This window comes from Corapipo altera, unplaced genomic scaffold, assembly GCF_003945725.1.
Source record: "Corapipo altera isolate COAL_440 unplaced genomic scaffold, ASM394572v1 58, whole genome shotgun sequence".
NCBI classification, from domain to species: Eukaryota; Metazoa; Chordata; class Aves; order Passeriformes; family Pipridae; genus Corapipo; species Corapipo altera.
In genome coordinates, this window is record NW_020884898.1 from 5,024,460 (window position 1) to 5,042,359 (window position 17,900).

The 17,900-nt window shown below is 39.5% G+C and overlaps 1 protein-coding gene across 1 annotated transcript in view; it reads left to right on the plus strand.

Moving 5' to 3' along the window:
• Window positions 1–16,887, plus strand: part of ADAMTS5 (ADAM metallopeptidase with thrombospondin type 1 motif 5) — a 46,951-nt gene extending 30,064 nt beyond the window's left edge. Inside the window, exons 4-8 of the mRNA XM_027648641.1 lie at window positions 3,505–3,788; window positions 4,933–5,116; window positions 5,543–5,718; window positions 6,344–6,519; window positions 9,968–16,887. Coding sequence (XP_027504442.1) covers window positions 3,505–3,788; window positions 4,933–5,116; window positions 5,543–5,718; window positions 6,344–6,519; window positions 9,968–10,523 — 1,376 coding nt within the window. The 3' untranslated portion in view covers window positions 10,524–16,887. The remainder of the gene's footprint in view (window positions 1–3,504; window positions 3,789–4,932; window positions 5,117–5,542; window positions 5,719–6,343; window positions 6,520–9,967) is intronic.
• The last annotated feature ends 1,013 nt before the right edge of the window (window positions 16,888–17,900 follow it).

The following is a 17,900-nucleotide window of genomic DNA, read 5'->3' on the forward strand; positions in this document are numbered from 1 at the left end:
CATGCCACAGTTCTGTGCTTCCTTCAGATTAAGTATGTGTCTATTTTGGGGGTTTTCCTTAGGTGCAGCAGATGTACTGTTGTATAGTTTCAGTGTTTTCCCTTCCTTTTGGTTTTCAAGAAGGAGATCCCTCCAGTCTTGCCAGAGAAAGAAAAAGATCCTATCTCTTTTAAGCACTGTTAGGGAGAGGAAACAACCCTCACTCGTTTGGGTGTAATTTCAAGAAGTGCAGCAGGCACTATGTAGATCTGAGCGGGCATGAGCATATGAATTGTGCTTTGGGATGACAAACAGGGCATGGTAGCATCAGCGTGAGGAAATAAAATGGTTCATCTGCTCCTTCTTATGGGTAAGCAAAATTAAATATGAGTGAAGTCCAGAAGTTTGGATCTGTGAGCACTATTGTATTACAAATGAAGAGTCAATGTCTTACCAAAGCTTTAAGCAAGCTTCTCATGTAGATTTAGATAGTCACCCTGTACTGCTGTAATAGAAAGCATTACAGTCTTGATTCTAATTCCTTGACATGACTTTGTCAAATACTCATATTCCTAAGTTCTAAATTTGGAAAGTGATGTTGGGGACTGTATTATTCTTATAAAATGTGGGTACTTGCTATGTAGGTAGCTACTCCTAAACTGAGTACTCAGGTTCCCGTCGTTGTGCACAGAGGTCTAATCAATGCCATCAGCAGCATTGCAGCTCATCAGTTGCCTTAGTGGTGCTTAATTACACCATAAACTTGTTTGCCTCAGTAGTGAAACACCTGACAGCTGACTGCATTGCAGACACCAGCATTACATACAGCTAAAGTCAGCTAAATAAATCCCAATATAAATGTCTTGTCCAAGGTCAACCAGGAGGTCTGGGGTGGATCAAGGTCCTGCTTCCCTGTGTCCAGAGGCCTGCTCTGAGAACGATAAACAGTGTTGTCATGATATCACCATTTGTTTTACACTCATGAGATGACCCCAGACAGCAGTTTGACATTTAGGAAGAAAAGGCTCAGTTAGTGTCCAGAAAAGAGTGACATTTATTTCCATCTGCTTTTAGCAAAGCCTTTCCAAAGGTACTAATTGCCTTTATTGTCATGCCAACCACGAGGCTGTGGTATGACTGCCTGAGATTTATTGTGTTCAGCCACAGTGCTCAGTGCAACCTGAAACAAGGGCTGTTTGTATTTTAATTAATTTATATCCTGCTTATCTGCTTCCTGCACAGATCTTGTTCCACCTCTTTTTTCCCCAAGATAGATTACACAAAACATTGAGAGAGATAATGAGAAGGCTTAATTAGCACTGTCATCAGCCAACAATGTTGTTCTATTCCAGAGCACAAAGATGTTCTTTGGTACTCAGGACAAAAAATGGGAATTGCAGAATATACATATTCTCTATGTTGAAGTGTAACAGTGAATTGAAGCCCTCTCTACCTTCTCAACCACGGGGCCCAGGACAAACTTTTCTCCAACTTCTCAACTCTTGTTTTACCATTGCAAGTAGGAGTTTGGGCCAGCTCGTGGTAAAAACACCTACACTTCACTGCAACCTGTCTAAACATAGACACTGCTACTCTCTACCAATATAATTCTATTTTCCTGTGAGGAATCCTTAGGGATGTTCACTGTCTTCTGTTTTGAATTAATGTCTTCTGGAGGGGAAAAACGCTATATGTTCTATGTAAGCTTGTGAAACCTGTTTGTTATTCAATGCGAAAAGTATTTGAATGGGTTTTAACTAAAATGATTGACAGATAAGTATATGCAAGGATGAGACTTTTCTTTCTTTTTTCTCTAAATTTGTGTTTCCAGGCATTTCAGTCAAGGTAGATTTCAGTGAGGGGCAGAGGTGTCTGTCATGGTGAAATGAAGTGTTATTATGATGTTTTAAAATACTGAATAACAGTTCTACATGTGAGTTGGATAAACTATAGGTACAATAGCAGTGTATAATAATGAATGTTGATACACTACTGACTTCCCATCACTGCCCTAACAATGTATTAGCTTCCTTCCTCATCACAAGGTGTATGAAGTAGGATTTCCACTCTTACTTTTACAAAGTGTATTTTTGCCAGAACTTTTGCCAGTTATGTCCTTTTCAGAAACTCCAGAAAAAAGATAGGTGCTTCCTCACTCCTCATCATGTCTCTAATATTTTACACTACAACAACCTTTGAATGCCAGGGTACTTTTAAGTATCTTTATCTCTGAGAGTTAGCATTGTCACACTTTGTTTGCATTAAAAAAGTCGGCATAGTCCAGATAAGGCTGGGGTAAATCAGGGTCAACAAATGGAACATGTTTAGCAAAACAGAGAGTTTTTGGTAGTAAGTGGTAATGCAGAAAGCATTTTTGGCTAATTTGGCTAATGGGCCTTGGTCTTTGGAGGAACAAAATAACAGTTGCAGTAAGTATGTGTTCTGAAAGGAAAACCTGAGTTATTGAGAAATTAAGTATTTGGTTTGTTTAAATTCACTGCCATAGCTTGAAATTCTATTCCATTTTGTGTAAATAGTAGAGGTTTTTATAGATAGGCTTTTCTCACCCATGATCCAACTAAAGAACACTGGTATAGATTCCAAAGTGAGGTAAATTGTGGTAAGTTATTTTGGCCAAGGATAAGTGAAGCTTGCCCAGACCACATATCCCTTTCATGAAGTGTAAAAGAGGTTACACTGAATAAATAGTTCTGCATGTCAACAAGTGAGGTTTCCAGTGGTGAAAAAATAGCTATCAGTAGATACCTACAACATAAATAGGAATTTTCATGTTTAGAGTATGCCAGACAAATCTTGACCACTGCAGGAGATCTTAAAACACATATACAATTCTTTATGTTTTTGTAATTTTTTCTTCCTGATATTTATGTATTTTTTAATTAATGGATAGCCCTCTTCAAACTAATTGCATAAGCAGCCAAGTATCATTCTTTAGAAGGAGACTCTGGTCCAGGTTTACCACCAGTTTTGACATGCAGCTTATATTTTCCCTTTGGTCTGTTAGGGTTTTTTCTTTTCCTTTTGTTTTGATTTTTTTCCCTTTTTTTTTTTTTTTAAGTGCCTCATTGGCTACAAGTCTGTATTTTTTGACTTTTCTGACATCCGTTTAGAAGCTTTACCATTTCTGACATTCTGTCTCAGAACTCAAATGACAACTTTGCTTACTTCGCTCACTCCTTAAATCACAGACTGATAGTGTGGAATGTGTCCAGTCGTTGCATAAAGGAAACCAGGATGAAAGGCCGAAGGGACCTGAGTAAAACTCACTTACGTGCTCAGGTGGGAAACAGGCAGCTCGACACCCAGTGTGCTGCTGGGTGAGAACACAGTGGCAGCAGTATGACCTTGTGCAGAACCTGATGTCACCTCAGAGAGCCTCCCCGTTCACGTCAGCTTCCTTTGAGTGAGGTTTGCTGTCATCGTTGTTCTGCCTTACCTGACGGATTTGCAGCTCTGCAGAGAAAAGCAGGAAACGAGTAGTAACAGGTTGGATCGCTCTTTTAGGTAACTGTTTGCTGGACCAGCCGAGGAAGCACATCGTGGGCCCCGAGGAGCTGCCGGGACAAACGTACGACGCCATTCGTCAGTGCAAGCTGGCGTTCGGGCCCGAGTACACCGTGTGTCCCGGGATGGACGTGTGCTCTCGCCTCTGGTGTGCCGTGGTGCGCCAAGGGCAGATGGTCTGTCTGACTAAGAAGCTCCCTGCTGTCGAGGGAACACCGTGTGGAAAAGGAAGGATCTGCCTCCAAGGAAAATGTGTTGACAAAACCAAGAAGAAATACTACTCGGTAAGTTACCTGCTGTGACCCTAGGGGATTTTCAAAGGCGTGATCCTCAAATTGCTGATTTTTGCGGGAGTGAAAGGAACTTGATGGAAGTCAGATTGAAAGCTGCCTTATTTTTTTAGCGTATAATTGGATTGTTATTGGCGAGGGATATAGGAAAAATGCTGCTGAGGTTCAGGAAGCATGTTTTCTTCTTGAAGTATGAGAGCCTTCATTCCTGGAAAACTGGGAGCATCCTTTCAGAGTAGATGATATGCCCATTCAGTAAATCAGTTATGAGGACATAGCTCTCTGGGCTTCTTGGCCATGGAGTGCAAGATAAATTAAATCCGTAAATTTAATTTATATTCCTCACCTGAAAGGCCCCAGGACCCTAATTGCAGTGAAGGAAAAGGTTGATGAAGTTAATACAAAATATAATTTCTGGAGCAGAGAAGTTTGTACCTCCAGTGACAGAGTATCCATCTGTCCACTATGCATCTGAAGGGTCACGAGAACTCAGTTCAGATACTTCTAAATTTACTGGGTAGAGAGTAGCCCCACAGAACAGGTGTGGACTTGTAGAGCTTTGTGAAAATATTTGAAAACTATGAGAACCATTCAAATCAAGCTACAGCCCTTATAACACCCTGTTTTACAGATTTATAGACTTCTACATGCTATTGCAATACTGTTTCTAGGTAGCCAATTTAGCAGAGTTGACAACTCCATCTCTTGCCAGTAATTCAAAGCAATGCCTACACATCACAATAATTGGATTTAATTAATCATAGATTAGCTTTATGAACATATTCTGGGAGCCAGACCCCTTGAAGCCAGTTTAAAGGGCCCTTTTGGTAGGAAAAGCAAAATAAAGGAGAGCAGCACATGAGACTTTGGGCGTTCTTTCTGGTGCATCAATGTCTTCTGTGGAACAGTGTGAAGGCAGCTGTGTGGAGCAAGGCCTGGTATTGCCTTTGCCAAATGAGATGTTGTCAATGTACAGATAAAAGACAGAAATTAACTCTACTGGGAGAAAGAAGGCTCCTGATTAAAATGACCAAAGAATTGCCTTCAATGAGGAAAATATTAGCAGTGACTTTGAGATGTCACAACTTCATTCGCACTTGGATGATGAACTTACCTGCTACTGTTCCTTACGTTCCAGGCTTCAAGCCATGGTAACTGGGGCTCCTGGGGGCCTTGGGGACAGTGCTCCCGTACCTGTGGTGGAGGAGTTCAGTTTTCTTATCGTCACTGCAACAACCCAGCTCCCAGAAACAACGGGCGGTACTGCACGGGCAAGAGGGCCATCTATCGCTCCTGCAACGTTGCTCCCTGCCCTGCCAACGGTGAGTGCCTTTGTGCTCCAGCCTGTCTGTTCATAGACAGTAAATACTGAATAAGGACACAGCAAAGGTCCACTGTAGTTTCCCCAAAATGTATTTACCAAAGCAAGACATTAATCATTAATACAGTGTCGTAATTATTCACCCATGTCCCCCCCAGATGCCTTAGGGAAAGGACACGTGAATGAAAAAAGATTTTCAGTCCTGGAAAATGAAATGTAATGCAGATTTTAGGCCTTTAATGCTTATTATGCCATAGGAAGATTTCCAAGCTAAAACAGTTGAAGGATTGGAGGGCCAGTTCTAAGTAGAGAAGTGACGTGATGTATCTTAAAAATTATGTAAAAAAGAAAGTGAAATAATAGATGGACATAATGATATTTGCAGCGTAGTCTGAAATAGCCACTAATGATGTGAATAATTCTGCAGCTAAGTCTTTTCGACAAGAGCAGTGTGAAGCAAGGAATGGCTATCAGTCTGATGCAAAGGGTGTCAAGACATTTGTTGAATGGGTCCCCAAGTATGCTGGAGTACTTCCCGGAGATGTCTGCAAGCTCACCTGCCGAGCCAAAGGAACTGGCTATTATGTGGTGTTTTCTCAGAAGGTAATGGCAACTCCAGTCATGATTTCATGCTCCAGTGCAGAAGTGTCCTGTATCTAAAAATCTTTCCCTTCAACCAGGGAAAAGAAGTTAATCCTATGATTCAGAGATTTCACTGTGTGATTAGATTTAATGGTTTGATCCACTGGTTATACATTAGGACCAGAACCGGCCTCTAAAATGAGATGAGATTTCTACATCTCAGTATGTGAATTAATGAAAAATATGAGCCTCTTAGAGCTCTCTGCACTAGTTTGTTCTCAGAAGTGGCCAAAGGGGTTTCTGCCTGGAGTTTTCCATTATTCTGGAATTTTAACCCTGAATTAGGTTAAGGGAGTCCAGAGTAAATCTTACAGAGCCAATTAACCTAGCCAAGTAGTATAGATGTTACTTGTGGTCAGTTTGTTCTATCAGATGCCACTCAAACTGAAAGTTACCTGTCGCTGCTTTCAGCACTTTACTAAATTGGTTTTGTGCTGGGGATGTTAGAGAAACTCAGTCTGGTCTGTCGGGCTCTCTGTTCTGAGTAGGTGACGCACATAAGTAACTGTGTCCTGCCAGTTGGATCCAAAAAAGTCAGTCTTTTCTGTGGCAGTTTTAACTGAGGCTCATTTATTTGATTGCCCAGGTAACTGATGGTACTGAATGTCGACCGTACAGTAACTCAGTCTGTGTCCGAGGAAAATGCATCCGGACTGGTTGCGATGGCATCATTGGCTCAAAGCTCCAGTATGACAAATGTGGGGTGTGTGGAGGAGACAACTCCAGCTGCACAAAAGTCATGGGCACCTTTACCAAAAAGAGGTATTGCTCTCAAGTATTGCTAAATGTATCTTGTGCAAATAAGAACTCTGCTAATGTGCTGCTTTCTGTATGTCCCTCAATGCAATTTGCTTTCATATGAAGATTGGGGAAAAAAGTACATTGCCTGTGCTATACTGCACTTTCCAGATATGTACAGCTGGCTCTTAGCATTACCCTGAAACTGGCAAATCATCAACTGGCAAAACACTGTACCAAGTTCATTTCTGATACAAAGTGCCAGTGATGCAGGTGAGCACCCCATTAATGAGAAGCCTGCCTAGAATAAGGCATAGCAAGTCATCCTACTTGCTAATCTTGCTGTGTCAGATGGACTGTGGTTCCTAGAGGAGGGAGAAAAAGTAAGAGATGAATGAATCAGAAAATTTTTGGGATCAGAATTATCTCCATATCTCTGAAATTTTGCATTTTCCAGATGTTGTTGCATTAGCAAGTTATGCCCTGAGAATGATTTTTCATCTCATCTATTTTGAATGACAGTGAGGGCATTCCACGTGATTTTGTGACACACATTCCATGTATAACTAATGGAGAGAAGCAGACAGCTGTAAACATCCTTAATAGCTGAGAGGGATTATACCCTGAAATCACCTTTTCAACTGCTGAGTATGTTTGGAGTTTAGATAACTAGATGAGATACCAGAAGTAAACATTGGCTTAAGTGTGACTATATCCCTTCATGTCCATTGGCATAATATCAATCTCCATATGGATTTTTTTAAGTCAAAATATTTATAGCAGTTATCCATTTTTTTCTGTCAGAGTTCACCTTTTAACTGTAATAAAACTTAACGCGTTAAGTAAAATAAAAAGAACTGCCCTCATGGTTTTCCCTCACCACACTGAGGGGGCAGTAGGCTTTGTACTGAGATACCAATGTCAAGTAAGTCTCCTTTATGTCTGGGCTCATTTTCCTCCCTCTCCAATTCTTAAGATTCATAGAAAAATGAGGATTTTAAATTATCATTCATATAGCTTCCAGGGTCTAAGAGGATTGCTGCAGATATCCAAATGTAGGAACTTTTAGTTGTCAATTACCACTCAGAATCAGTGACTGCATTGGTGTAATAACTTTATATATAAACTTGATTTTGTTTTATATCTTCCAAATTCTTACATAGCATATCGAAAGCTACCAGAAGTTGAAATATGACTCCTGAAATGACCTTTTATTTCTATGCATTTCAACATAGAGATTAATAGCAGTCAAAAATGGCTTTGAGAGTGAATTTATTCTAAAAATAAACATAACTAATCTTCTTCCTGCTAAACCAATGATTGCTCACCTAACAGTGCCAAAACACCTCTGCCAGAAGGAATGGCTTTCCATACAAATTAGCAACTATATAAACTAAATCTTTTCCAGTTTGTAAATATTGAAATGCTTGGGATGTCTGAATGAAGACAGTGGGAGATACACTTCATATGATTCAGTAATAATCCTTATGCTGGGATCCAGCCTCCAGCAGAAGTGTTAAAGGGACTCCATGAATTTCAGTGAGGCCAGATTTGTAGAAGTGATATACTTGGAAATTGAGAGGTTTATTATAATTATTCCTGTGAAGTTCCCATCTTACACCTCAAATCACACCTCTAAGTGACATGAGACTGGCCAGAGGGTAAAATATAAATTCAGCCTCGATGCATTTTAAAACATTGCCCCTTTTGGAAAGTCATAATTAACCAGTCACAAGTATCTTCTAACTGGATTTTGATTGGATTTTGGACTGATGAGGATTTATTTTTACTGGAAGTGTTGTTTGAGACGATTCTTTTATGCGAGTAATTGACTTTAAAATAAACCCCGCATTAATATAGTAAAATCTTAACTGTCTGTAAACAGTTTTTACAGTTGTGTATGAAAAGGCAGTGGCTGTAGTAGAATTGTCTTTCCTCCACTGAAAAATAGCAGCTCATGTGTTGCTGTCCATTATAAATCAAACTGTAGCAATCTGTACATTAAGTGTACAGCAAAACTTAAATGCACAAGTATTTCCCATTGTAGACAATTGCCATAACAACATTTGTTTGTACTTCTTTTTTATTCAAAGCAGGCAAAACATAATCTTCTGGGAAACTTGCTTCCTAAGAACTTTTTTTAAAAAGTTCTAAAGCCAAATTATCAGAAGTTGGGAAAGAGGAGAGTTAATCCTGCACGTATTTCTTTGTGCACATGAAGTGTTACAGTTCTTTATGCAGATGACTTGAATTCTCCAGTACTGCTTTTAGTTTTTGAACAAATGATTTTGTAACCTTAATGACACGTTTTTACAGACTTATTCTGGCAACTGTTACGTAAAAATATTTGTGCAGTGCTGTAGAGCAGAGTCCCCTGCCTGGGTTTCGCACCAAATCCCTTCAGCTTTATGGAGGTGCTAAATCAGTAGAGTTTTAGTCATTGTCCCATAACTGCTGGAAATAGCAGGGAAATAGCACAAGCATTTCATGTGTAGTATGTGCTGTCTCTACTCGTGCAGCCAGAAATTCTCAAAATTAGCAATCTGTTCTTTGAACAATCTCAAAGGACACCCCTTCACTTTTATACATTTTTAATGTATTTTCTCATTGAACCTTTCAGATATAGGATACTTGCAGTGTGGTTTTGTCACGGATTTAGAAATGAAAATACGTGTCTCCAAAGTCCATCTGGTAGCTTATAGCTATGTATAGTCTTTACATTTTTTTTCTGTGTATCAGTACAGTTAAAATAACATACTTGAGATAGTGACAAATTCCAGCACACTTGCACATTTTGAATGCTTGTCACTTTCGGTAAAAGAGTTTAATACCTTTTTCTAAATCTGAGTTCAGATATTCCATAAGTAGCAACAGAGAGAACTCTGTGATGATACAAATGAAACATTTGGGTGCCCCTCTTATTAGACAATTAATCTTTGGGTTTATGAGTTTCAGAGTAAACAAATTTTTTCTCAGTGATCAAGATTATTTTTAAATGTTCCCAAGGTGCCTCTACCCAGCTGTTTCTCTGCTCATGCTTTCCTTAATCATCATTTTAGCAAAGACAGCAAGAAACAGCTGTAACCAATGCATATCTCATTATCTTTTCCTTGGCAGGCGACGCATGCATCGTATTTCGTATCTCCCACCCTTTGGTGAAATATATGAGCTATCTGTTATTTTTCATTCCTCTTGTATCTGACTTACATCAAATTGTTACTAAAGCTAAAGATTAAGCAATTTGAAATAAGTGCAATAGAAATTTCTTTAAGAACATAAAGAACAACACAGTAGACCAACAGTGGAACCTGGTCAAATTAATCTAAGATGAGCGTCAATCCAGATGGATTTAGGGCCTGAACTGAATGAAGCGAGATGTGTCATAGCAATGACTTTGTGAGGCATTGCAGTAAGACTTGAGGCTTATTTCATGCTAGCTACTGAATGCTCTTCTTTCTCTCCCTGCCTTCAGCAAGGGCTACACAGACGTAGTGAGGATCCCCGAAGGGGCAACCCACATCAAAGTTCGGCAGTTCAAGACTAAGGACCAGAGCAGGTTCACTGCCTACCTGGCCCTGAAGAAGAAAAACGGTGAGTACCTTGTCAATGGGAAATACATGATCTCTACTTCAGAAACAATCATCGACATCAACGGGACTGTCATGAACTACAGCGGATGGAGCCACAAAGACGATTTTTTGCACGCCATGGGACACTCTGCCACAAAGGAGATTCTGATTGTGCAGATACTGGCGACCGATCCAACGCAGCCCGTGGACGTCCGCTACAGTTTCTTCGTGCCAAAGAAACCCGGGCAAATGACTAACTCTGTCACCAGCAAAGTGACTCCGCAGCTCACGCAACCCCGCTGGGTTACGGGGCCGTGGCTCTCCTGTTCTCGAACGTGTGACACGGGATGGCACACCAGGACTGTCCAGTGCAAAGACGGGCATGGAAAACTAGCTAAGGGTTGTCTTCTCTCTCAGAGACCGTCAGCATTTAAACAGTGCTTGTTGAAAAAGTGTTAACCTGTGGTTGTGATCTTCTTTAAAAGAGGTTTGATTAAGCCATTGTTGACATACTGGTATTAGGTCTGCCCAGACAGAGAGAAGCAAAGGCTTCAATGTACTTACATACAGTCTCAAATTATGGGCAGAATCTGCCTATTTGGACCAAATGAAGATGTGCACTGCTTTAAGTAATAGTAGGGTGATCTTAATATGTCAAAAAAACTAAGCATTAAAGTTGTTACAAGCCCTCTGTGTCTGCAAAAATGTAAACTAAAATAATGCAAAAGAAGAAGAACTAGTGAATGGAGGAGCCTGGGATATTTAAAGGTTACAGAATCATCTCCCCTTTTTCACCTACCTCTAATACAGTATGTCCTTAGAAAATGTCACATGTACCCATGATCCCACAGTAGCTTATTTTATACTGTTTTGTAAATATCTTTCATTCAGTATGTCACTTTATATGACATGGTTCTATTAAAAAGTGAAAAGAGAAACTACATAAGCAAAGTGATTGACCAAAGTATATCTGTAGCCCTTTTGGACTTGGTCCATTCTTCAAAAAGGGCCACAGATGTTTTACTGGAAAATGAAGAGCTTGCTGCTGGTTTTAAAAAGTAATACCTTTTGGTTTTGACAAAAGGAAATACATTTTCATGCTAGGAATTTCCTGACGGTATATCATTATTCTATGACAAATACTGTGTATCCACCAAGAAATTCTCAGAAGGAGCGTTGCAGCAGCTTGCAGACCAGGACACCCCACGTGTACATTTCTCAAATACCAGGACCATCAGCAACTCCTTGCCATGTGTGTGTCAGGCATGCACAGAAGGAGGATTTGGCTGCTAGGAGGAATTTGTGTACTTTATTTACACTGTGCTTGTAAACCTTTCACTTAGTTCCAGCTGTGCCACAGCTTGGGGTCCTTGTTGTCGGTTAACAATAGCTGCTAGCTGCTTCTTTCCATGAAACAAAGGCATACTGTATTTTGTAGAAACTAGTTAGAGAACCAAAAATTACAGGTAAGATAATCAAGTGTCTTCTAACTCAGATATTCTGAGGCTGTGTTCAGCTGCTTTCTCTGTTATTTTCTCTATGGCTTCCACCTTGAATCTAACAATGTGTAATGTACCTACATCTTTTCAAGAGGCTATAAAGGTCAAAAAAACACAGCAAGCAGTTAATATTTTATCACTGTTTTGTCCATCATGTCTAACTCTGGTATTCATCTTACCAGCAAAAGTTTGTAACTATTTGTCTTTTTTGATTGTTTTGTGTGTCTTTTGGGGTTTTTTAAATCTATAGAAGGCATTCATGTTTTGTATATCTACCACATTTGGGAGGAAGAGGGGTCACTAGAAAGTCAAACCACATCAGGATGTGGAGGACTTGTCCAATATCAATAAGACTGTTTCCACAGTACAGGCAGTAGCTGGTAATAGTTTTCATTGGCAGCAGTTCCTGAATCCCGTTATTGTCTGGTAGAAGTTCTGTTACTGAGGATGGACATTTCACCTTATGCAGGTGGAGGCCTGATAGCAATCCTGTTAAAATTGCTTCCTCTTATATCAGCAGGCTTTGAATTAAGCCCTGAGATAACAGGTAGTGAAAGAAACAGTTAAAAAATACTGATGGAGGTAGAATCCCATCTGTCTTTTATGCCTTTGTTCATCCACACAGGAGAGTCCAGGATCACAGGAGGATTTTCAGACAAGCCTCACAGCTGTAAGTCAGTGGTACTCGAGCACCTCAGGCTCTTCTGAAAATCCCATGAAATCAGGAGGGAAAACTTGTTGGAGTGTGTAGCAAGAAGGGCAAGTCTGACTCCAGGCTGACACAAACATGTTTTTGCAACTGTGGCATGTTTGTATGAACTCTTAGAAATCATGTGATGATTTCAAAACAGCATAGAGTTGCTACATCCACAACTGTGAAACCTGGAGAAGTATCTATTTTTGTACCTTGTTCTAAATAAACAGTAACAGGGGCAGGGCCTCCTCCTCTGTTAAATGGATCACCAACAAATGTTAGTAATCATCTCCAGCTTTCAAAACCGGTGTGGCCTTCTGCTTAGGAGTAGTCCCTATGCAAAATTGTGGGTCTTGAGGAAAACTCCCCATTTAATCTTGATCCCACCCTAAGAACTGAGAGGCTCTAAATATTTGCAGAGAGCCTTCTCTGCCTGTTAAAATAAGATTGCTTTGAAATGCCTTATTTTCCTTTCAGGTAATCAAATTTCTATACTTATCTATATATTACCCATGTTCTAGAACCTCTTGAAAAAGTCAATTACAAATAGAAACCATCATGAGAGGAAAAATCAGGAGATTTAATGTGTCTCAGCACAGACTTAACATTTGCCTCAGCATACAGCTGCTGCATTAAGTGGTATTTGTTTTTCCTATGTTTTTTCATAATAGAGACAGAATGTACAAGTATTTGTGTTTTCATGATGGTAATAATTTATTATATATTCAAAAGAGTGAGTAAAGCTTTTGGATGCTATTTAGGCTCCAGAAGAGTAATACCATACGCGGGTATAAATTTAAAGCTTCCTTAGATCAAGAGTATCTTTTCCACTGAAAGAGTTTATTTATATAAATATAAATAAGTATGAGAACAAACCACTATAGTGACTTTACCCTTTTCACCAGTGTAGCAATGAAGCAAAGTATCATGAGCAAAGAGCAGTTGCCCTTCTATGGTGAGAGGGCAAAGGGGACAGACCAAGGCAGGACCCTAAAAGTGTAAGATAAACTAGATCAGCCTGCTGTAGTTAAAACAGTAGTTAACTCTTACTTTTTTAGGTGTTCTTGGTAGTCAGATTCCTATTCCAAACCTTCCTTCTGTCAGTCATGGCTGTCTCATGTAACTGATGAATGAAGAATTGGTGGAAGGTATCTGAGTTTGTCATGTCCACATCTGTTCCCAACTTAATTCTGTGTCACTCACTCTGTTACATCGTTGTTTACATCGCTCCCCAGTGTTGCCAAGCTGGAGTCATAAAATGCACCTAGGGGATAGAAACCCAGAGTTTTGCTCTTGGCATATTAAGGAACAGTCCTCAGTTAAATTCACAGACTTTGGGACTCACTTAGGGTGCCCTTAGGTGAATTTGGACCTCTAAGCTTTGGTGGGTTTTACAGCATCTGCTTTTCAAATAAGAGATTCTCATTAGGAAAAAGCCTGTCAACTTTGGTTTGGCTGTATACAAGAAATTAAATTTAGCTGCCCTCCTGTGGAAACAGTTTTATCACAAGGGGAGAGGGAATAATCTTGTGGAATAATAACAGCTGTTTAAAAAAGAAAAGGGCAACACAGCACTGAAAAAAATAAAGTAATTTATTGTTTTTACAACTGGTATGTGAATGGATGTAATGAATTTATTTATTCTTATTTAACAAAATACCAATTGTGCAAATTCTATATTTAAAATGTTTTCCTATCATCTCTGTCTCTCACTTTCTCGCTCTCTTTTAATTTATGCTTCAGATTTGTGTTGAAAGTATGCCTTGTGAGTTTACATAATATATGGCACTGGTTATTTTTTTTGTATGATTTTATTTAGAAAACTTTTTTCATGAAACAGGAGTATATGTGTATACATGTGTGCACACTGTATAGATGTATATTCTTTTTCTGCTACCATCTTTTACTTAGAGTAGGTTCTAGATTTGTAATTTTGTGACACCTTGTGCTCAAAGCTCCCTGTTACACTTACACTTCAAAAATCTCTCAACTAGAGTGTCATAAAGGTCTGTGGACTGAAAAAAACCCATAATGGCTCCTGAAGAAGTCAGACAACAGATTTGCTTCGCTTAGACATGTGCAATTCGTGCTGCACACCTCAGACTGACCACCGAGGCTGGTGCTTGCATTGAAGCAGTCACAGACTTTTAGTAACTGGGAGTCCTCTATATGTGAATGAAGTTCCTGAGTTGCCAGGGTGCAAGTGAGTCTTCTCTCATGCAGCTTCTTACATTAAAGTGAAAACACTAAAGAGAAACTCTTGGGTGCCTCTTTAAGAAATAGCTTAAACAATGTATGATTTGGTTTATGAAGCCTGAACCATTATAGAAGGTACTTTTCCAGTGTTTTCACTGTTTATATACATATATAGATATGTATATATGGCTATAAAAGTCAAAAGCCCAGTTTGGAATGCTTTTCAATATTTTACTTCATTGTATTCTAGCTCTTTGCACCACATCAGGAAAAGTTAGATACAAAAAAAGCTAGTAAAGCATGTTTCCATGAAAATAACAATATCTGTTTTACTTCCACTTTTCCTCCAGTTCAACTACTGCAGAACTCAAGGGAACTAGTATCAGGTCCAGTGTTAGGGGAAAAATGTGATACAGACAAATGTACAGCTTCTCTGCGGTTTATTTAACAATACAAATGACTCCTGTAGCCACTTCACTGTAAAGGCAGCACTACGGACTGCTTATTAGCAATTTCAAGCTGTTGAAAGTCCTCCTGCCAGTGCCCACATTCACCTAAGTTAAATTCCAGCTCAGCCTCTCTGCACAGCCCCTGCTGCCACCCAGGCACTACCGAGGACCCAGAGCCAGCCACGAGGCTTTAAATGAATTAATGGTGGCCAGTGGGCGATGCTGCCTCACTCAAGACACAACCCAAAATGCCAGGGAGTGGCTACAAGCCGGGTCCTTGATGATCTTCAGGGCAGGCTTTAAATAGGATTTCTAGGGATGGCTCATTAACAATTGTGGGCTTTCAGCAATATGTTTAGGTGAATGTTTTTCCTCATGCCAATGAATGCCATGGTGTTCTTTGTCACTGAGGGAGGTGGAGCCTATGACAAGAGGCAAAATTAGATTCTCTGAGCATGGGCTGCCATTTTCAGGAAAAAAAGTTGCTTGGTTTGGAGGGGTTTGTTCCTTTTTTTAATTAAGTGGTTAATTTTTATAGAGCTGCCAGAGTGCATCATTGCATTCATACTTGTTATTTGCAACATTTCCAAGAGGGTTTTTTCTGTGGGTACGCTGATACTAACTTGTATGGTAAAGCTAATTCAACATCCTTGCTTTAAATAACATTGCAAATGCAGGTATTTCTGGTTTATCAGGTGTACCAGTAATGACTCTTAATGTAAGGGAAACTAGGTCCTCAGCTGGGACCCCAGAAGGTGGCTTTGGGCCTTAGAAGATTTTATCACAAGTGCAAGTTTTCAGTGACAGAGTGCAAAATTTGAAATGCCCAAACACAGGTGAGTGGTGTAGGAGCTTCTCTCCAGACATAACACACCAAACACCCCAGTACCACCCCGCTGCTCTGCACACTGCAGACTTAAACGTTGAAGACAAAACCCGCAGCGTCGTTGGCTCTGGATGTTGTCTGTGGGGGCTCATGGTCACTTTAAGGACAGTAAAATCATCTCCACACACATCAGCCTGGCTTGGTCCATGTTGAAACTCATACATGGGCACATGTAGAGCTTCCCCTTGGCTAAATGCAGAGTGCGTAGTTTTTGTGTGTGCATGTGTATGCTTGTGTATATATAAACATGTACATGTACATACATACAGAAGCAAGTTTTCGGGGTCTCCATTACTCCCACTCACAGGGGAAAAAAGTTACACTGGGTTTAGTTATATCTGTGTAAATTTAGAGTAACTTCATTACATCATTTGGCTTTGCAGGAGGTGCTTCGAACTTATACCACTGTAAGTGACAGCATAATTTTAATTTATAGTAACTGGTTTACACTATTTATCATATGAACTGTGAAATCTTCAAATAGTTTATCGTATGAAACATAGTGACAGTCAAGCATAAGTTCATTGTTAAAATCCCATCAGATACAGGAAATAATACGCTGAATTCAAGTTGGAGACAGTGTATACTCCTGTACAGCAATAAACCCCTTTAACCTGTATAGCCAGGTCATCTGCCCAGCACCAGATAAAATAAAATGAACGAGGTATTGTAGGAAGGACTAAGGGGAAAGCACAATGTTTGGTTTTGCTTAGTTTACTTCACGTGCCTCTTTATACACTGTTGGTGTCAGCATATTCTGGGAATTGTCACTTTGTGCATTACAGATAACTTGGCTGAAATACCAGTACCCTTTGTAAAAACAAGATGTGTCACAAAACCCTTTTTTCATCCTAGTATTTGTCCAACTGAAGAGTTAACATTTTTAGAGCACTACTATGTCAGCCAGTTTACATCCTAAAAATATGTTATGCAAAATAAAGAATCATTTGAACTGAATTGTACAAGGTCTACACTGTACTATGACACATTGAAGGCCAATATTTTGTTTTGTGAACTATTACATATGTATAATTTACCAGTTGTAATCTTGAAACATTTGATTCTGTGATTTCAGTAAAAGTAATAAATGCAAACTGTATCATAGGTCCAAAATATTTGTTTATATGGTATATTCGGGGCAACTGTTTGCTGTTTGTGCCCCACTACATACAGAAGAGCATAAAGAGCTGATTTCTACATTAAGGCATAAATATCCTTTCTGTATGTAAACACTGCACTTTAGTTGTGGTTGGGTGGAGTTCCAGCAAAGTGTTTTGGGGAGTCAAGACACATAACAGGAAAGTGCAGAAGAGGGCATTGGGTGCCCTTCCAGAGCCTCAGACAAAGATCCCTATTACAAAGATTTACTCTTCCAATAGAACCATATTATTATACCTTATATGTCATTTTTCATGCTGATTTCTTGCTTATCCTTTCACATTCCAGAACATTAAGTTGGAGTTTTTCTTGTTCCCAAAAATGATGCTTTCCAAAGAGGTGTTCTTCCCCAAAGTAAAAACAAACTCATCCTGTCTAAATCTTACTCCATGTGCATGTCTAATGTATTGATTACTGGTGTTTTTTATGAGTTTTTGATTTTGCTTTTTATTAATTTGGAGGTTTTGCTTTTATTTTGTTTTACAAACTGTGAATGAAATTGGTTCTTTTTTACAGAAACAGTTTTATACATGCCTAGGAATAGCTTTTCTTCCTAGGCTGTTCAAACAAAGGCAGTGAAGCTTTACAGAGCTGTCAGTACCTATAGAGGGGCCCAAGGTCTTCAGAAAAAATTGGCTAATAAATCTGCTTGAAGAGAGCTGTTCTACTAGTGCTTGATATATGCACAATATTTCATACTTTTAATATTACTACTGTATATATAGAGAGAAATACACATATATAAAGATATTTTAGAAAATCGTGCTTATACATTTACACTAGATGGTTATAAGGCTGGTCACTGCCCATCAAGCCTACAGCAGGCAACACCAGTGAAGGATGCAGTGAAAAACCTGTGCTAGAAGGCAGTTTTGGCACTTACCCTGCCTAAATGTTTCAGGGAGATGGGTCATCTGCTACAGTCTTCAGTAAAAGTTGACTAACAGGTTTTCA